Raw genomic sequence first — 20,350 nt, forward strand, 5'->3', positions numbered from 1 at the left:
AATCAGGGACATTTTTCATTGGAAATTTGAGGGTAAAAACCTTTTTGTTTTGAACGTGATGATCAAAGCAGGTCTGACTGTTTAGGGACTGAAGATGAGCAAAGAGTGGAAAAGTCTAGTGTTAAAAACATGAGGAAGCAGACTTCTGAAGCTGCCCATGCATGGGGCAAAAAAGGTTCCCTTTTCTCTTAAATCTCAGTCGCACTTAGGCAGAAGATAGAAAGGCAATTAAAAAAAAAGAGAACTGAAGAGAGGGTGGGTCACTAATGAGGTGAAGACAAAATGATCTCTCCATTTCACACAAATGCATGAGGCTTAAAGGGGTAAAAGTTGCCGTAATTATCCCCGTTCACACAGATCTGCAGAAAATTTAAAACGCTGTATTATGCTTAGAGTTGGGTATCGTTACTTTTAAAACTGTACCTTGTTCCTATTTTAGCTACCCTTCATGTGTATTGAATGTTAAATAAGTTAATAATGATAACAAGATTGTGTTTATCACGGCTCCGTGGTTTTGCACTTTAGCCTAGGTAGGCGGTGAATGAGAGAGAGATTGATTGCGCGTGCGATTACCTGCGCCTGTCCTTCAGGTCAAGTCATAGGCCTATATTCATAAAAAAAAAGAGAAAAGTTTGCCACATCCAATGAATGTGAAATCTTTGTCGTATAATCATTTAAGGGTATTTCCTGGTGTCAGCGCTGGTCAATGCATTAAATCAATCAATGCCATTAATCTGAAGTGAAGCATAAGTTTCAGTGTTGCCCATGCGGCACATTGCTGCTCAGTCGAGCCTTGTAAAGTGGCGTTCAAAGTTAAAATAACTTCAACACCTTTTTTCATTATATCTATCTTCTTTGAATAAATCTATGTTTTTGAACTAGTTCGTTGAATGAACGGTTTAAAAGCGTTAAAAAATGCACAGCTCAGGCATTTAAGTGGCACCGAAATCTGTGTTCTGATTCGGTATACAGTAGACGGCACCAAGTTTCGGTACCCAACCCTAATTCTGCTACCCTGCCAGTAGTTGGCGATGTCACTTTGTAAAGAAACACGCACAGGAATAGACTGAACAAGTAATACGCATGATGTCACCATTTTCACAAATTTACGTTTTTGTTGTTTATATGGAGATGATAACGGTATTGTTTTCAAAAACTTGCACTTTGAAGCTTGCATTTTTAGGCCGCCAAAACGCTGTTATCGTGTAAATGAACGGCCAAAACACATAAAAAGTTTTTTTATGTAAACAGCCCCTCAAGAAGCCCCTGAGATTTTAAGCTAATATTTCAATAATTTGATCATGTATTCACATGTTCATGGTTCTCTGATGTTGTTTAATGGTCACACTTGCACTCATGCAGGTAAACAAATAAAATGAATTTAATTTTTTTTATTAGCGTTTAATCAACTCTCAAACCCCAATTTGGGAAAGCCCGATCTACCCAATGTCTAGGAGGGATCTCATGAAATCAAAAAGAAAATACATTTTACATAAAAAAAAAGTGAAGCCTATTTTTTTTATTAATTATTGTTTGCACTCTGACATTTTTAGGACAATTTATTCCCAATTATTATCACAACTCATTTACTTTTATTATTCCCATTATTATCACTGATTATTCATTACTCTAAAACAGTAGCCTAGTTTTACTGTATTAGAGTAAAAAAGATAATGTTATAATGTTATTTCTATTATATAATGTTAAAATAGTATAGCATAAATAAAGCATGACAAATAATACCATGATGTATTATATATTTATTAATTAATAAACAAAGAGAGTATGAAAATTAGAATTGTTTTTCATTACAATAATGAAAATTTAAGGTTGAATGTGCTTAACAAATATATTGCAAAAACTATTAATCACAAAGACACACAAAAAGAGAGAAAAACAGTATGAAGGGGAAAACAACTGGCACAGCATAAGCCTTGCGTGAAGGGGAAGCATAAAAAAAAAATCTGCCTCCAGAACAACATTAAGTATTAAGGAAAACTGGTGGTGGCATTTGCGTGCAAGCAGGTTACACATCTCAGTCCATGGAGGAAAAGCGATGAGTCAGTGAAGGAGAAGAAAATCGCTCTCCCAGTGAAAGCTTTCATTCCCATGTGCAGTTGCCATGACTACAGATGATGTGATTTCAGTCGAGTTATGAGGTGTGTGTGAGCCAGTGCTGCTGATGCACTAAAGTATAATGCTAGCTGTCATGTGAAGGAACAGTGTGAGAATGCCACATATTATTTTAAGTGTGTTTGTTGAATCCAGCGAATAAAATAAAAAAACAGCCAGCGATACTACGCCACGCAGGTTGTGATGTAAGGTTTGTTCTGAGAGAGGAATGAAAACACACGAAAACAAAAAAGGCAAATCCAGTCACAATCTGCACAGTACAGGTGATGAGTCTCTGGATAATGTTTTGAGGACAGACAGATCTGGCAACGCTCAGATTAATTTCATTTGCACTAAATACACAGCTGGAGCTTCCTCAAACACAACACTTTTCCGAAACCATTTGCAATGACTTTTAACCAACTAATACCAAGGAAGTGGATGCATGAAGTCAGTTCTCCTCAAGTTCATACAGTGTCTTAAAGGGATAGTTCACCCAAAAATAAAAGTTTTAATGGGGAAAAAACACGCACAATGGAAGTCAATGTCATCAACTGTTTGTTAACAGCATTCTTCAAAATATCTTCTTTTGTGTTTAGCAGAAGAATGAAATTCACACAGGTTTGGAACAATGTGAGGGTGAGTAAAAGAAAAGTGTAGTTAATGTAAAAGTGTAGTTAATCAATAATTACAAAGACAACAATAAAACTACTAATAACAATAATTATAGAATAATATATGTTTTAATGTTTTTAATTAAAAATGGTCAGAACTGTCTTTCAATCACTGGTAATTCAACACTGAAGGCCTATACCAGTACTGCATAATTGAACATAATTTCTATACAAGTGTGTATTTATTACTGCAGGTCCAGAAAACAAATGTGCACGAAAACACCGGCTAGATATTCAGAAGTAGATTAGATCACAAGAAGCTGATACAGGGTTCTAAAATAGAAACGTAAACTTAGAAGTGATGCCTTTTAAAAACAAACATGATGTGCTGTTGATGTGTTATTTGATGCATCTACTCAAGACCTGAACAACTTAAGTTTAAGAAAGCACAAAAACGTTAAACTAGACTTTACAATCATAAAAATGTTCAACGTTACAACAGATCAAGCGAATTACACAGGCAAGACTGAAAAAAAACCCGTCCTGCTTACCACCACAGAAATACAGGGTGAAAAAGCACGTGTCTCTCTCTTTCTCCTCTCTCTCTCTCTCTTTTTTTTTTTTTTTTTGTAGCAAAGTTTCTACAATGTTACTAAACATACCTCATTCAACCCATCGCAACAAAATAACGTTAGTCAATGTTCGTTTCACGGAAAAGTTTTCACTGTACAACTCAAATCTGCATTGATTTAGATACATGCTCAGCACAAACATGCTATCAATTATCGCCATATAGTTTGGGGATTTGCCCATGTCATTTCCATTCTATCGTTAAATACACTGAACAACGCATTTACTTCACTCCATAAGGCTCTCCAACGATTCAACGGTTGTACTCACATCAAAATGTGCTTCTCCGTGATCTGTTATGCAGCGCTCCAGTGTTGATATGAGTCCTCAGTACGTGTATTACCGTTTCTGAATTAAGAACAACCCCCAAACTGACGTTACTACTACTCGAAGTAATCTAAAATCTGAAGCATAGTTTGCGTTTACTGACAGAATTATCCTCTTTTTTCTAAAGTAGCTCGTTCTCATGTAAACGCTCGTCTCTCCCTATCTATTGTGTCCACGCTGTGCTGTAGATCAGTAAACGCCGTTTTGCCAAGGGGAAGATACAGGTCAACGACATTACACCGCTACACAACAGCGCCATCTGGCCATAAGACACGGAACAACATAAAACAATCAAGGTTGCAAAAGGGGCGCATGAATTTCACTCATAGAATAACCATTTTGAGGTTTTCTTATTGTGAGAAGCGTTTTAAAAATGAAATAAACTTTTTTACACTCACTCTTTATAATAAAAGTTGGAGAGAAAATGGAACCATTGCAAATTGATTTTTGCTATAATTCCAAAGAAGAACCATTTTGGGTTCCCCAAAGAACCTTTCAGTGAACTGTTCGTAAAATAATATATATATATTTTCTCTTAGTGTGAAGAACATTCTGATCATCTAAAGAACCCTTTTCACTATAAAGAACTATTTGTGCAATGGAAAGTTTTCAAAGAGATGCCAATAAATAACTTTATTTTTAAGAGTGAAGGCCTAAACTGAATAAATTAGTCCCCCGATACAAACCCAAAGTTATCCCCCTTTTTAATTAATTAGTTGTATTTTATAAACTTACAGTTCCTTAGTAACTAAATTATATTTAAAAGGCAAGGGTTTTGAGGGAGGGGTTTTCAGTTGTGGGGGTCGAGTCACCTGTTCTTCTTTTTCAATGTAGACTCAAACATGGCATACTGTCCCAGTTTCACCATTTCGGAACATTGTGAACAGGAATATGTCACGTATTAGCCAAAACAGTAAGGTCTACGTGACAAGTTTACAAAGGGTTTGTTATTAATGCTGTGGATAATTACCTAGGCCGGGCATTGTGCAATGAGTATGCTGTCAAACTACTAAATAGCCTAACAACATGCATCGCATTATGAACTACCTCAGAAACGAGAATTGTTGGCTGTACAAAAATCTGCAATGTGATTGATGTACAATCTGACTCAGCATGTGGGCCTAGCCTATAGAATTGAAATCTTACTTGGCCTATACATATAGCCTACTCCAAAAAATTATGATCAATAAGTTGTGACAACATGTTTTACATTTTGATTTAACTTAAAAAAATATGTTAAGCAATTTTAAACGTTTTTGTTATACAATATGATATTCAACTAATTTAAGTCAGTTTAATGTAGGCCTAATTACATCCAAGTTGATTTTACTTAAAAATGAAATTGAAATAAAATTTTAATTATTTTTTACAGTGCATAGCTAAAGGCATATTTATCCAATAAATAAAAAAACATGCACTTACCTGACTTTTTCAAGACAGCAAGTTCACTGTTCGAAATTTATTGGCCTCAGTTTCTCCGTTGCTTATCAGAGACATATGATAGGCTATATAGGCCTATTTGCTTATAAAGGGACATCCAATGGGTTGGAAACCTCAGTTTAGCGTTCGCAGTCATCTAAACTAAAACACATAGGCCTATAAAGGCATGTCTTATCTAGGAGCAACACTAAAACTCACCGAATCCGTGATATCGAATGTTTATCAAATCTGGCCACTACAACGCAGCAATATTCGCCCCTCAAGGGAACGGAACGGTGAGAGTTGTCCTGTCATCGCACCTGTCCCGTCTGTGCATTCAGTGTGGATTTAAGCAGCCTAAATGTAGATCTCATTATTCACTTGAGAACCAAGTGATTACTTTTACAGCTCTCTGAAACTATGTCCCGAGACTCCCGACTGGTATAGCTATCATATTCAAACAACATTTGCAGAGCAATTTATTCAAGCAATATGTTCAACAATAATCACCAAGACTGTCGTCTCAGGCTTTCACTGATATAGGCTAATAGGTAGGTCAGGATCGAGCACGACAGGGGAGCGGGTAGTAAGATTAGTAATATGAGCAAAGAAGATTTGAAGCTTAGCTTAGCGCCGACCTCAAAACTGGCTTTTGCGCGCAAATGGTTCCTTGCGCTTATCAACGCGAACGTTCTGTTGTGTAGTTTATTAATGGCTATAAAAAAATAAACGTGGTCGAATAAAACCTGTTTATTTATTTTTTTATTTTTTTCAGTATCTGGTGATGTTCACTCTGAAAGTTTGGATAATCGAGGATTGCAAGGATTGAATCCGTCTTCTTTTTTCTTTCGTTGAACATTTCCATTTACAGCTGTCATGTTTAAGGAATGTTGTGTTTGGACACCAAAATATTCCAGAATTGATCAGAAATGCCATGAGTTCGGACTATTAGGTCTGGTGAGTGAACAGAAATGTATTTAGGAAAAGGTAGGCCTACGTGTGTCGAGTCATTTTTTTGTCACTGTTACCTTACTTTGGCAATATTAAAGGTTTTTATGAAATATTATTTCAATTTTGTTTCAGCACATGTAGTCAGAGTTACCGAACAATAATAATAATGCAACACATAAGATGATTATGTTTTATTTTTTTTAATCAGGTTTGTTAAAAGTGTCCTTGAATGAGGTTAGTTTGTTTGCACAACCATGTATTTGCTATAACAATGAAAATATTTGGAAGCCAGTTAAAATCAAGTATTGATGCAATCCTTTCAATCTTAACTTTTGAGTGTAGCAGAATTAAATGGGTATTTAATGTGACAGAAAAAAAGACAGTAACCCCAGTGACAATGAATCCATAAGACCAAATATAATTATTAATCAACTATAATTAAGTAGATGAGACTAAATTGTTACATTTGGCATACAATCTAACTAAATATAGCTTTGAATAAAGTTGATCTGACTGGGAGTCACACAGAATGAAAAATTCATTTTACAAAATGGCTGCTGCAAGGTATTAAACCACATGTTGTCAATCATGGTTTACTAACTAAATTAGGTAGTTTAATCCATTTGTATTCTAGTTTTTTTGTACAATTCCCTAACAATAAAGTAGGTCATACCAGTGACTTCAACTAAACGCTTCATATGAAATCATGAGATAAATGAGAACATTTCTGATAACTGAAAAGAGACAGTGGATTTACTATGGGCCTTTCTTCATAGTTCAGGAAATTGGAAGAAGGAAGTCATGTGATGTCATCAGTGATTTTTATTTCAAAATGAGAGATTTTTGTTTTACGGTAACACCAGTGACACAGCTCCAGGGGACCACTACTTTCATTATAAATTTTATAATATTTATTCTGCATTTTGTTTTTTTATGTCATTTACATAATATATTAGATACTTATGTATACATTATTGTATTTTAAATGGTGTAAATGGTACAAACCTATATTATTGACCTCAAAATAAAGTATTTTTCCTCTGTACATGACTGGGGACGAACACTTCTGCGGTGCTTGGAATTATAATAAAAAAAAAATCAAATATTGCCACTTGATGGCTCAAGAAGGAGTAATTGTTCAAATAACATATTGTTTTATTTTAAAATGTAAAGAAATTGTAATTTTAAAGTGTTTTTTAAGTGTAATATTGCTATAGGGACAGAAAAATATAGACATTTCCATAGAATGACCCTGTCGTTTTTTAATTTCTCCATTATTTATTTAATAAATTCAAATACATAAAAATTTCTTACAGAATGGTATTGTTAGTGAATTTATAGATACAAAAGCGTTTATCTATTGAAAGACAGCGAATTAGGCCTGCTTACAGTTTGTAATAGTTTTGTTAAATTACATTTCACTTATTTAAGCTGTAGGGGAGACGGGGATGGTTGTAACATGGGGAGAGTTGAAACACTATCAATTCCACCAATTAGGGATAAGAGAGCATTGTGATCACTTAAGTATTTTCCTACTTCCTCCCCGATCCAGCGTGGTGATTGTCAAGGCTGGAAGCAGGCACATGCAGAATATAGAGAAAAACATTATTTTGAGGTCAAAAAGTAAACATTTTGACCAATACTATTTTGTTTAGTATCTGTACTATTGCAGATACAATTGTATGACTTATATTAGATTGAATAGTAGTTTCTTAGGCAATATGTGATGCACCCCCCCCCCCCCACACACACACACACACACACACACTCTGAGAGAGAGAGAGAGAGAGAGAGAGAGAGAGAGAGAGAGAGAGAGAGAGAGAGAGAGAGAGAGAGAGAGAGAGAGAGAGAGAGAGAGAGAGAGAGAGACATTGTTCTTTTATTTGAACAATATCATATGGTATGGCATCCATTTTTACTTCTTGTCTATTAACTTACCCCAGCATGTGTTTGACATCAACTCACGAGGTCTGTGATATTCTTGTTGAGGGTTGAATTGGTTCCATTTGTAGTAAACAATTGTGGTTACTTTGTATAAAAGTTTGAGAACTCAAGCTAAAAAATTCAGCGCGTTAGAGGTGCTGAAGCAAAAAGTGTTACAACCATTCCCGGTCTTGCCATTTTGGCGTTAAAACATGAGAACGGCATGGCAACCAGAATTAGATGAAAGACATTTAAACTTTAAGTTGGCTTAAGTTTGAAAAAAATATGTTAAAACAAGCTACAATGTTAACACTTATTAATCAAAAGATATCTGAGATTTTATATTTGAGATTTTGTGAATATGTATGCTATACTTTTGTGAGGGGTTGAAAAACCACACTGCATCCCAACAAGACAATGCGTGGGCCTTCTGCTGTAGCCTTTCTGCTGTCATCTGAACACGTGTGGTTAAACCAAAGTAAAGAGGTGCAATACACAGCAGGATGTTACACACGAGGGTCTCATGACTGACTGAACTGAACCTGCTTACTTTCACATACAGCTGTCCATTCACAATGACCCAATGGCATTACAACATTGATATAAAACATTTCACTGATACAAAATATTTACACAAATAAAATGGAGCAAACAATCACTTTAATACATGTACTCCCATCCCTATAAATTCTAAATAAACAAATTGCTGGTGTAATGATTTGAACATGCATTTTTTAAACCATAAATATAGACATAATTAAATATATATAGTGTGATGTATGGATTATTTTTTTATTTACTTATTTATAGACTTAAATAGCTTTACAAGCTGGTTTGTAAAAATCTGTATATTTTGGTGATTCGCTTATCCTTAAGAAAATCTAAATTCAAAAAAATATTTTTCATATCACGAAACTCTTGACTTGGAACAGGCATGATAAAATTAATTTTGTTTCTATTTAAAGAAATGTAGTTTTAACATGACGTTGCACATATGACAGGTATTTGAAGTGCAGGGTGGGGAAATGTTTACTCAGTTTGCGAGCGAAGGTGTGGGCGTTTAGCATTGGTCGTTGTTCTCTCACCATCTTTTCATCTCAAACCCGTGAGGTTAGATCAAAACAAGTAACAGCATCCAGAATAACAGCAGACTGCCAGACACAGTAGAGTCAACCGACAAAAAGAACACCTGCTCATTCTGTTGACCTTTCAGGATAAACATCTGTAGATTTGAGCAATACAGACTAAGCCACACCAATATGCAATAGTGACTTTATGGATGATACCTGAAATATATGAACTGGAGAAATCCAACCTGAGCTCTTATCTATGTTAGCAATACCATATCAGCACAACTTCCTTTTTGGCCTCATGTATTGGCATCCAAAACATCAGGAACGAATAGTGGCAGGCCTCTGCGGACTGACACATTTCCAAGTTGATTTCCAAGTTAGTAACCGAGAACTGCATTAAGCAGTCATTCTAGGACAGTGCTTCTCAAACCTGTCCTCAGGACCCCCCCCCCCCCCCCCCCCCCACTACAACACATTTTGTATGTCTATCTCATCTAACACACCTGATTCAACTCATCAGCTTTAATTGGGTTTGTCTGATGAGGGAGACTTCCAAAATGTGCAATGGTGGGGGTCCCAAACAGGTTTGAGAAACTCTGTAGCAGGCCTGAGAAGTGATATGGTCCCATGGCCCTATTTCCTGAAACACTAAAGTTAATGCAAGTAGTAAAATGCTATTACATCTGCAACATGTTTTCTTACTAACTAGTTGACTAATTATTTAGCACATTTGAGGGTTGCAGACCACTGGGAAAACTGTAATGCACAATGTAAACATGTCTTTCCATCTACAATCTTGGTGTATCTTTTGCACAAAGGTCCACCCACTGACGACTTGTAAGGGATTCTTTCTTTCCTCTTTTGTTTCTCCTTGCAGGCCATTTTCCGCCAAACTGGGTGTCGTTTGAATGTAAGATTGCCGTATGTAGGCTATAGTTAAAAGTGGTACATCTAACTTCTCTCAGATCTTTGGAACTGCAGACATGAGCACCTCGACGCATTGTTGGATACTGTATTGTTTCTGCATGTTTGCTTCACACAGTAAGTTATTTTAAATTTTTGCCTGAAATTTCAGTTGAGAACATTCTGTTTTAAGTAGCTCATCTTAAATTTAAAGAGTAAAATTACTCTTTAAAATGTGATAATTGATATTCTTTAATATTTAAGTCATAATTTTTTATTCTCTCATTTTCAGCTACTTACTCATTCCTCCTGGTTCAGTCACCGAGACTCACACACATCTCAGTTGGTGAGACTGTACAATTAAGATGTACATTTGAGCAGAAAATTACTTACTGCTATTCTGCTGTAACATGGCAAAAGCTGAACCTACGGACTGGTGAACTCACACCAACGAGGTCTGGCTCTGAGTCCGATTTATTTCAACATGATGATAAAACTTGCATTGTTACTTTAACAAAAGTAACACATAATGATTCAGGTTTGTACTACTGCATTAGCCATTATAACTCAATGGCTATTGTCGGCAGTGGAAGCAGGGTGATCGTAACAGGTAAATCTGGGGTTAAATCTCATCAACTTTTCTATGGGTCACGGTCACTATAACAAATAACATTCTGACTTGATGATATGTGTTGTAGATCACTCAGTTGTGGAACTATCCATCTTATACTCACCACCAGAAACTGGCTCATCATCGGTACCACTGCAGTGTCTGGTGACCGGAGTTGCCCCGTCTCAAGTGCAGGTGTTCTGGAGGATTGGAGAGAAAGCGCATGTTGGATGGACCGAATCCGCCTGGACAGACTCCACTGATTCAGCCACAGAATACACGCGTGCTCATCTCTCGATTTCTGTAGATGAGTGGACAGAAGCCGATGAAATCCAATGCTTTGCTGAATATAATAGCAAGAACATGTCCAAAACTCTTAAGAGATACGGTGCGTATAGCCCAAATGATAAAAGTCTCAGAGAAACATATCAGGAAAAATAACAGGTCTACACCTATTATTGGCCAGTCTTTTTTTTTTTTTAAGTTTAAAAATGTCAACTGACTAAATTGATTTTATTCAAGTTGATTTTTTTTATGTTATTATCATAGAAGAAAGTTGCATTGGAACTCTGAAAACTCATGAAATGAAACAACTGAAATGTAAACAAATGATGATAACTGTATTTACAGAATACAGAACACTGCCCACATTTTGCTTCTAGTTATTCATTTACCTATAGGCATATCTATATCTAGTTTAATTAATCTGCTCATTGCTATATTTCAGGAACCCAACCGATCTACTCCTGGCTTCTGTACACCGGCTGCGTGGCAGCGCTCCTTACCATACTAATGACAGTCATTATGTCTGTAGGATTGTACCGAGGTGAGAATTTGGTGCTTCTGATTTTGAGGATGTTTAAATATATACGTCCTAAATAGTTGGGACTTGCCCTGATTAAGGTTTGAATTTGCAAAATTAACAAATGCCTAAAAATGTGTTTTGTTTTGCTGGCTGGGCCTTTTTCAGGTTTGTTTGATTGGACTTTGATGAGTAAAGTTGTCTGACAAACAATCCAACATAACCTTGCATGCTCACAATGTTGATTGCTTATTGAAATATGCCTGTGTACGTCTTCAGAAATTCCATATTATCCTTTTACTTATAAGAAATCATTCAGAATATTCATGTGGTTCAATATTTTGGAGAAAATATGTAAGGATCACAATTCATAAACAAATGCCGAACCAAAATTATCAGGATATATATTTTAAAATATAGCAACATCACATGCTTTGGTAAAAATGTTCAGCCGATATATGATACATTGTGGCATATTTTTTTATAATATATTCTGTAATACATATTTTTTTACCCATTAAATTCTCAGATATGTCGGTGAACAAAAAAACCAGAGGGTCAGTATTTCAACTTCTACCCTTTAAACTTCAAAAAGTGTATTTTATGAATGTAATTGAAGCAACTGAACCAAACTGTTTTTTATTTTATTTTTGTTTTAGGCTCACAAGAAAAGATGCCCACCGCAAAATTTCATATGGTAATGTTTCCTTTCCAACCTAAAACTAAAACGTGGTATGCTGTATTCTAATATATAATAAATGCAATAATAGCTGTAAAGTAATAAGAGTCAAGAAAAATAAACCTGCAAACGCAAAATGAAAGTGTCTATATTTATTTTCCCTTTAACAGGCAAACAGAACACACTGAGAGAAGAGAGTTCATCTGTTATGGTAAGAGGCACAGAAAACTTTTTACTGCATGTGTGTCTTCTGAAAATGACTGTTTAACTATTTAATGGGTGCTATTTAGAACAGGTTCATGTTGCATAAATGCACTTTTAAAAAAATCAGCAGACAATTCTAGTGAGATGAATAATTAACTAATAAGCAAGCTCTAAATATGTATTATACAATTTGAACAAGGCTTGCAATAATATTAAATGAAAAAAAAATTAGTATGTGGTTATTGAAATTTGAACAAAATAGTTTTTGCCTGCAAGTTTGTTAAAACTCCTTTGACATTGTGTGTGTGCGCTTGTTTGTTATATTGGTTAAAAGTTTTATTGGCGCTTGGCACTATGAATGTCGTGGAATGGAAAATAGCTGTGTGCAGATTTTTTTAAAATATATTTTTTTGTTATGTATTACATCATGACTCTCTAGATGATTTGATTTCGACTGATCAATTGTGGCATGAGCAGTTAAAAATGTATGTTTAATGACCGATAAACTTCAATCAATAAGAAAGAAAGGTTGTGATGGAACTTTATCAAGTCTTGCTAGTGTCTTAGTTTCTACTCCTTTTAGTATGTAGGATTTATTTTGTGGTTTTTGACCAGTAAACCATGTAAGCTTGAACAGCAGATTCGATTAGACAAAATATTTGACATACAAAACAAAATTTGTACTAACTTTAAATAATTATATTTTATGATCTTAACATTTTGTCCAGGGTTTCTCTGGGGATCATCTCATCAGTCAAGGACAGGACACGAGTCCATAAAAAGAATAAAGGTAAAGCAAAAGCAGAATTTTATATGAATTATGTGCAACAGCAAACAGTTACTAAGAATCATTCTCACATGGCCTTGAGATTTTCTTTCTTTCTTTCTTTTTAGGGTGCTAGTGGAGATGGACATGTTGGAGTATGTTAAATAATTACTGAAATAAAAGTTAGAAAATTAAGCATATTGTCCTAATACAATAAGATGACCCGTTCTTGTTTTATAATCATGAATATTTATTAGTTAGGAAATGTAGGTTTTCCTGAATTATTATTTTAAGTTTGTTTTTGTACTTTTTCTTTCCTAATAAAAACCGGTCCTCTTGAAATTGCGTTAAATCATGCCTCTTTGTAGACCATCACACTTTCTAGACCAGTTTAGTTCATATGATGTGAAATATTTTATGAGTTATATTTGTACTAAAGGAAAACTGATTCAAAATACAACCCTAATGGCATCCTGCTATTCAAAATAAGGGCATGGAAATGAGGAGAGTGGCACCAATCGTCTTTTGTAATTCTATAGCTTTTTTTTGTAAAGTAAAACATAAGCCCGTGAGATTGTGTTCATAATGTATGCATATTTTCCTGTGATGGGTTGAAAAACCACAGTGCATGTAAAAAGACAATGTATGGTCTCTTGTTGTAGCCTTCAGTAGTGCTTGTGGTTAGACATAAACTGCATAACAGGATGTTAGATGAGATGAACTGCACACCTGCTTTTACGGTCCATTTTTGCAGCAACTCCACTGACATTACTTAAGCCTTGATTTGAAACTGTTTATGTTGGACCTAACACCTTTGTATTGATATATAATGTTCTCATTTGTCATCCCTACATGACATAAATTACCATATTAACTTGGTCTGAGGATAAATAAAATTAGACTGCAAATCTGTATTAAATAACTTGAATATATTTTGGAATATAATAACAAATATACTTAATGATAACAGCTTAGAGAGCAAAGTTGTGAATATTACATCAGCAACATTTGTTTTCCTCTTTTGCATTATGCAGATTTACAGATCTTATAATGCAAGAATTAAGAAAAAATGAAAATGTTGTATTTCTGATTTCACACTATTAATTGAGTATGCTTTTATTTTGTCCATTTTACTTGGTAAAATGTCAAGCTTAAGGGTACACCCTTACAAAAAATAGGTATACTTCAAGTTCATAAAATATATTTGAAATTTAATTAAGCATACTTCATGTAATATGTACTATAATATGCTTGTTATTGTACTATTTTAATACTACTTGGAACTAAATTGGCCCACTTTTTAGTGTATAAAAGTATACTTTAAGTGTTACAGTAAACTTTAAAGTACTAGTTTACAAATAGTTTTTCGTTTGGACTGCAACCATACAAGTGAACTTATAGGTTTAACTTAACATAGGCCTACTTAAAGTGCAGTACACTATAATATAATATAACTTACACTAACTATAATACAGTTAACTATAAGTATACTACTGTTCATTTAGGTATTCAATTTTACATTTGAAATGTACATTCAACTGTATTTTTAACTCTTTCCCCACCAGCATTTTTATTTTTTCTATTTAAATCTGCTAGCCAGCGGCAGTATTTTTTGATCATTTTCACAAAAATGTCATGGCCCCCATAATATTTTGTTGTATAAATATATGTACATGCAGATTGAGTTGAGTTCAAGAATAGGTCTAATATCGCACTTGAATGAACTTTTTTGTAAGGGCACCCAAACATCATTTACTTTTTCTCTCGTGCCATTCCGTATGACTTACTTTCTGCTGTGCAACACGAAAGAAGATATTATATTTCAACTGTTTTGTCCATATGAGGTCAATAACAGCATTGCATTAGCCAAAAACATTCCACTGAAGAAAGTCATGCAAGATTGAAGTATTTTTAATTTTCATATTTGTGTTAACAATTTTTTTTTAACTATTGTTGTTAAAAGACTTCATATATCCTAATAATTTGTTAACATGCATTCTTTACTTCAATGAGCTCATTGTTTCTGCCTTAATTTTAATACATTGTTTAACATTGTTAGCTAACTGTGTGATACATAACTTGGACACAGTCATCTCATAACAAATCACTCATAATTGTAATGTAGACATGCATTTTCTGTAAAGCTGCTTTGAAACGATATGTATTGTGAAAAGTGCTATACAAATAAATATGCATTGAATATTTTAACATGACGTTACATAATTAATTCAGTATATTTTCTAGCGTGGCATATTGTATAGCTATCTGAAGTGCAGTGTGGAGAAACGGTATTGTCAGCTTGTGAGCGAAGGTGTGGGCGTTCAGCATTGTCCGTTCTTACGCCATACTGCTCTTTTCATCTCACACCATGTAGTGAGATAAAAACTTGTGACAGCAGACTGTCAAAAAGAGTAGTTAACAGACAAGAACAAATTCTCAGTTTGCATTGATTGCTACACAGAGAAACAAATACTAACTAATCAAATAATTGTAGAGGACACGTTGAAATAGACTGCTTGTTTTTCAGCAGGTACACACAGACACAGTATAAGTGCTACTTTGCAGCTTATTTGCTTAAAGCATCATTACCTGCATAATAAGTTACCTTACAAGTTATAAGAGTGTAATTTGCAACATAAAGAGATTAGTATTTCAGTGTATGCTTTGCAACAGTGTTTTCTAAATGCTAGGAAGGTCCACCCACTGGTGAGAGGTTATTTTTAACCTTTTTGCAAGTCAATGAAACTCTTGTGTACTGGCACCTTTTGGTATTAAGATTGCGACCGTTAAATGTGACATTAAAAGGTGCATCCGAGTCTTAAAACCGTTAACATGAGTACTTGGATGTGCTGTTGGATTTTATGTTTTTGCATTTCAGCTTTACAAAGTAAGTGTTTTATGCAAGTTAAGAATGTCATCACATTTATCTCAGCTCGTTGATATTTCATCATGTTGAATATTCGTTTTAAACTTGCTTTTATTCTCTCGTTTTCAGCAACATACTCATTCCTCCTGGTTCAGTCACCGAGACTCACACACGTCTCAGTTGGTGAAACTGTACAATTAAGATGTACATTTGAGCAAAGAGTTCCTTACTGCTATTCTGCTGTAACATGGCAAAAGCTGAACCTACGGACTGGTGAACTCACACCGGCGAGGCATGGCTCTCAGTCCGATTTACTTCAACGTGATGTTACAACTTGCGTTATTACTTTAACAAATGTAAAACAGAATGATTCAGGTTTGTACTACTGCATTAGCCAGTATAACTCAATGGCTATTGTCGGCAGTGGAAGCAGGGTGATCGTAACAGGTAAATCTGGGGTTAAATCTCATCAACTTTTCTATGGGTCACGGTCACTATAACAAATAACATTCTGACTTGATGATATGTGTTGCAGATCCCTCTGTTGTGGAACCAGAACTATACATCTTATACTCACCACCAGAAACTGGCTCATCATCGGTACCGCTGCAGTGTCTGGTGACCGGAGATGTCCCGTCTCAAGTGCAGGTGTTCTGGAGGATTGGAGAGAAAGCGCATGTTGGATGGACCGAATCCGCCTGGACAGACTCCACTGATTCAGCCACAGAATACACGCGTGCTCATCTCTCGATTTCTGCAGATGAGTGGACAGAAGCCGATGAAATCCAATGCTTTGCTGAATATAAGGGCAAGAACATGTCCAAAACTCTGAAGCGATACGGTGTGTATAAATTATGAAAGTCTCAGAGAAACATATCCGGACAAACGTTTAGTGTTATACTTCCCCATTTTATTCTCAGATTTTTAAAAGAAAATCAGAGATAAGATTAGTTGTTGCACTAAAAGTTTGTCATATTAATTAAAACTTTTTGATTCAAAAAGGTCATTTACGGCCTTATTAATTTTTTATTTAAAAAAAAGGCAGTGGTTTGTGTGTGTTAGAAACACCTATCAAAACCCTGATTAAGTGATTAGAAAATTATTAGAAAAGGCCTAATAAGAAGGATAAGTTAAATAATTATAATTGAATCTCTGTTGTGTGAACTAAATAATACATTTTCGTACATTCAAGCAAGATATATAGGTCTATATAAAGAATACCAAAGGACTGAACATCGGTCTCCACTATTGAACTAAATATTAATTATTCATTTTATTGTGATGGTTAATCTTTCAGGATTGAATCAAAGGACTTTCTTGCCTCTGTACTGTGGCTTTGGGGCAGCATTCCTGACTATGGTGGTCTTTTATATTTGTTTATGCCAAGGTAAAGATTTAAATCAATCTTTTTTTATTTTTTGTAAATATTATAACTAAAAGTAAAACTAATTCAAACTAAAAGAAACAGCACATCTGAGGAAATTATTACCAATATTAACATGTTTTATCAAGTCTAGGTAATCTGCAGTATACACAATTCACAGGAACAAAGCGTATAAAAAAACTTAAATAGCTGGAAAAAACGTGGCAGTAAGATGGGAGTATAATTATTTCATTTATACCCAGAGATTGGTAGATCTAGAAGTAAAATCTGTTGTTGACTTTAGCAATCTTTGTTGCATTATATGCCAACAGTGAAAGTTCAAAAATGGGAAAAACCACTTCTTGTTCGCATGACTGCACAAGTTCGCATGACTGCAACTCAAGAAGTATTACAAATATCGTAATATACTTTTAGATTTAGTTTTTTAACAATATCTTCAGTATAAACAATATCTTCAGTTTAGTTCAGTATAACAGTATCTTCATTCTGGCCCTGTATGGTTTGATGGAGATTTTAATGCAGCTCCATGAGTAAATTGTGCACATTTTCAGTCATCAAAAACCAAACGTGGGTCTCTTTACATACAGCGGATACTTTTTTCTTATAAAGAGGAATATCTAAACAACAAATAATGTCAAAACTGATCAATTTTTTTTCTTTCAACACAATTACATGATATATCAGTCTGAGAGAGTTTTTTATCACTCAAAAAGTATTCTACTGTAAACTGTACTGCATGCTTCTGTGCTTATGTTATAAACATGTAGTCATCTTCTAGCTCATTAAATCTGCCAGTGGCTTCATCATAGCACATAATTGCATTGAATGTATCTTTTTATTAAATATATTGTATTTATCATCCTTTAACAGGTAAACAGAGTGCAGTGACTGCAGAAATGTCATCTGTAATGGTAAGCATGGTATAATCTAATAATATATGTAAATATGTTTTTTATTTTTTTTAAATCTTGAAAAAAACATACTTCAAGTCAAAATGATTTGTCAAGTAGAATCAATAATAGTTTTGGTGTGGATATTACACTTCATTTTTTGTCTAGTTTTACCCTGTGGATCCCATTAGGACTGAATTTAAGTCCAACAAGAAAAAAATAAAGGTAAAAAGAAAATGTATGTATTCTTTTTGACTGTAATCATACACTCTAAAAAATGCTGGGTTGTTTCAACCCAATTTTGGGTCAAATATGGACAAACCCAAATGTTGGGTTAAAAATGTAATTTAAAAATGTAACCCAACAGATGGGTTTGTCCATATTTGACCCAAAATTGGGTTAAAACAACCCAGCATTTTTTAGAGTGTATGAATTATGTGAAACAGTATTTAATCATTGCAGCCTGGTCTCATTGTAATACGTAGGTATTAATACGTAATTTTCAAAGACAACAAAACGTAGGCTACTTTATTTTACTTGGATAGATGCTGAAACGTATAATATGGACGTATCTACAACATTTAAATGTAGCGTTATTAGGTTTTTACAGCTACAAAGCGTTAAAGATTTACGAATCTTTCATATCATAAAGATATTTGTATAATTTCCCTTTTACCATTTTATAGATAAATGTAAGATCTCTTAACCCTGCTCCCAAACCTAAACATACTCATTTTATGCAGAATATAAAAAGAATAAAACGTAATGGACAGAGATGTAGGGAAATTACAGTTTTAGTAACAATATAGCATTACAAATAAATTTTGAGCTGCCAATCCTACTCCTAAATTTCTTACAAAACTACATGAAGTTATGAAGAAAACATAACAAGACAGTCAAGTGTAATCACAAAATATTTATTTATTGCGAAAATGTCAAAAGCGGTACCAAAAGTCGCTCAAATGACGATGTGTTGCAGTCGCAGTGCTCTCTGGCCGCACATTTCCCATTTTCAACTGTACATCGACTGAAACACGGCATGCGCATTATCATGAGATCACGTTGCACAGCCCAGCCTTGTGAAGACCACTGTCAGATTTTCTTCAGATAATCTGTCCTCTTTTTCAGGGCATCAATGGAGATCAGTGTTATTGAAAGGAATGTAAATGAATGTTGGAGTATGCCAAACAATCATTGAAATGAAAGTTAATTATATTGAAATTTACATCCTTCCAAAGTTGTTGTTAAACCAAAATTATAAGAATAAACTGTATTATTGTTTGATTATGTCTCCTCTTGGTTCCAAATAAAGATATTTTTACTTTTTAAAAGCTGGAATTGCAACAGAAATTGCCTTCTGCCTTTGAATCCTTTGTTAGGAAGTCAACTTTTATTATGGTGCTAAGATTCTTGAGGAACCTCTTTTGAATATGCATGTGCATAAATTGTATTTGAGATTTTAAGATTTTCAGGGAATAGCGACGTATATTTCACGCTGTTTATAGCTTTTATATGGTTTAGGAAAACTCGAAATAGAGAACAAGGGGCTTGTTTTGTATTTTGCATTACATTATGTCACATTATCTGCCACCGTTGGGTAGCAGCACTGATACACACACATAAGCACATGTACTGACCTCATTCATCCATCTCGATCCTCCCTGCCTTTGCCGCTATCATAGGAACGGGTGCCCACGCGATCATGATAGCACATGATCATCCATCCATTTCTTCACTCTCTCTGCAATGTTAATTTCCCGGTCACTTCATACAATTATAGTGCACTGTCTTGTCATTTCGTCCCTGTGTTGTTTGTCTGTGTGGTGTAGTCAGTCTTCCCGCGGGAAAGTTGGGCCGGCCAAACCGAACGACCGAGCGACGTTCGCTTATGACGTCACGGCCGGGTCGCGTCTGCGCATCGAAACCGGAAGCTGACGAAACCATTGTCTAGTGTGAATATGTGTTAGTGTGTGCATTTTAAATGCAAGAATTATGTGTTAGATTTATTATGTGTGAATGGATTATGTGTTTATTATATATATATAATATATATATATATATATATATATATATATATATATATATATATATATATATATATATATATATATATAAAGGAATAATTATGGATGATCAAATAGCTTAAATATTTGTATGTTTATAAATGTTATATGTCCCTTTAATTGGTCTGGCCCAA

At 34.6% G+C, this 20,350-nt stretch overlaps 3 protein-coding genes across 11 annotated transcripts in view; 2 read left to right on the top strand and 1 right to left on the bottom strand.

The window, feature by feature from the left end:
- sema4ab (sema domain, immunoglobulin domain (Ig), transmembrane domain (TM) and short cytoplasmic domain, (semaphorin) 4Ab) overlaps nucleotides 1-20,108 on the bottom strand; it is a 52,915-nt gene extending 32,807 nt beyond the window's left edge. For 2 of the 8 annotated variants that reach the window (XM_079591467.1, XM_079591463.1), the window contains exon 1: nucleotides 3,627-3,943. The gene's annotated coding sequence lies outside the window, so the exon portion shown is untranslated. Of the gene's footprint in view, nucleotides 1-3,626; nucleotides 3,944-5,105; nucleotides 5,798-10,686; nucleotides 10,864-16,456; nucleotides 16,634-19,790 lie in introns of those variants that run through there. The other 6 variants (XM_079591464.1, XM_079591469.1, XM_079591470.1 and 3 more) reach the window with 6 other exon arrangements.
- LOC306987342 (uncharacterized protein) lies at nucleotides 5,738-15,219 on the top strand. The gene is made up of 10 exons (XM_079591513.1): nucleotides 5,738-6,059; nucleotides 9,927-10,090; nucleotides 10,245-10,562; nucleotides 10,651-10,950; nucleotides 11,290-11,388; nucleotides 11,894-11,921; nucleotides 12,024-12,061; nucleotides 12,214-12,254; nucleotides 12,976-13,037; nucleotides 13,142-15,219. The coding sequence occupies exons 2-9, from the start codon at nucleotides 10,033-10,035 to the stop codon at nucleotides 13,024-13,026; spliced, it is 933 nt and encodes a 310-aa protein (XP_079447639.1). The 5' UTR covers nucleotides 5,738-6,059; nucleotides 9,927-10,032; the 3' UTR covers nucleotides 13,027-13,037; nucleotides 13,142-15,219.
- On the top strand, nucleotides 15,699-19,495 carry LOC306987333 (uncharacterized protein). Of its 2 annotated transcripts, XM_079591496.1 has the most exons (7): nucleotides 15,699-15,900; nucleotides 16,009-16,326; nucleotides 16,415-16,720; nucleotides 17,177-17,266; nucleotides 18,134-18,174; nucleotides 18,322-18,378; nucleotides 19,282-19,495. In XM_079591496.1, the coding sequence occupies exons 1-7, from the start codon at nucleotides 15,846-15,848 to the stop codon at nucleotides 19,306-19,308; spliced, it is 894 nt and encodes a 297-aa protein (XP_079447622.1). In that variant the 5' UTR covers nucleotides 15,699-15,845; the 3' UTR covers nucleotides 19,309-19,495. The 2 variants fall into 2 exon arrangements, with proteins under 2 accessions (XP_079447622.1, XP_079447623.1); XM_079591497.1 differs by lacking the exon at nucleotides 15,699-15,900 and having other exon boundaries at nucleotides 15,971-16,326; nucleotides 18,322-18,391; nucleotides 19,282-19,452.
- Nucleotides 20,109-20,350: the final 242 nt, after the last annotated feature.

This window comes from Phoxinus phoxinus (assembly GCF_949152265.1).
Source record: "Phoxinus phoxinus genome assembly, chromosome: 19".
Classification (NCBI taxonomy): domain Eukaryota; kingdom Metazoa; phylum Chordata; class Actinopteri; order Cypriniformes; family Leuciscidae; genus Phoxinus; species Phoxinus phoxinus.

What these genes read in the sequence shown, in the direction of transcription:
- LOC306987342 (XM_079591513.1), top strand. Translation starts at nt 10,033, where the DNA reads ATGAGCACCTCGACGCATTGTTGGATACTGTATTGTTTCTGCATGTTT. An exon ending in AAGCAGGGTGATCGTAACAG is followed by an intron (nt 10,563 to 10,650) that starts GTAAATCTGGGG and finishes TATGTGTTGTAG; the next exon opens with ATCACTCAGTTGTGGAACTA. An exon ending in CAAAACTCTTAAGAGATACG is followed by an intron (nt 10,951 to 11,289) that starts GTGCGTATAGCC and finishes GCTATATTTCAG; the next exon opens with GAACCCAACCGATCTACTCC.
- LOC306987333 (XM_079591496.1), top strand. Translation starts at nt 15,846, where the DNA reads ATGAGTACTTGGATGTGCTGTTGGATTTTATGTTTTTGCATTTCAGCT. An exon ending in CAAAACTCTGAAGCGATACG is followed by an intron (nt 16,721 to 17,176) that starts GTGTGTATAAAT and finishes TTAATCTTTCAG; the next exon opens with GATTGAATCAAAGGACTTTC. An exon ending in CAGAAATGTCATCTGTAATG is followed by an intron (nt 18,175 to 18,321) that starts GTAAGCATGGTA and finishes TTTTTTGTCTAG; the next exon opens with TTTTACCCTGTGGATCCCAT.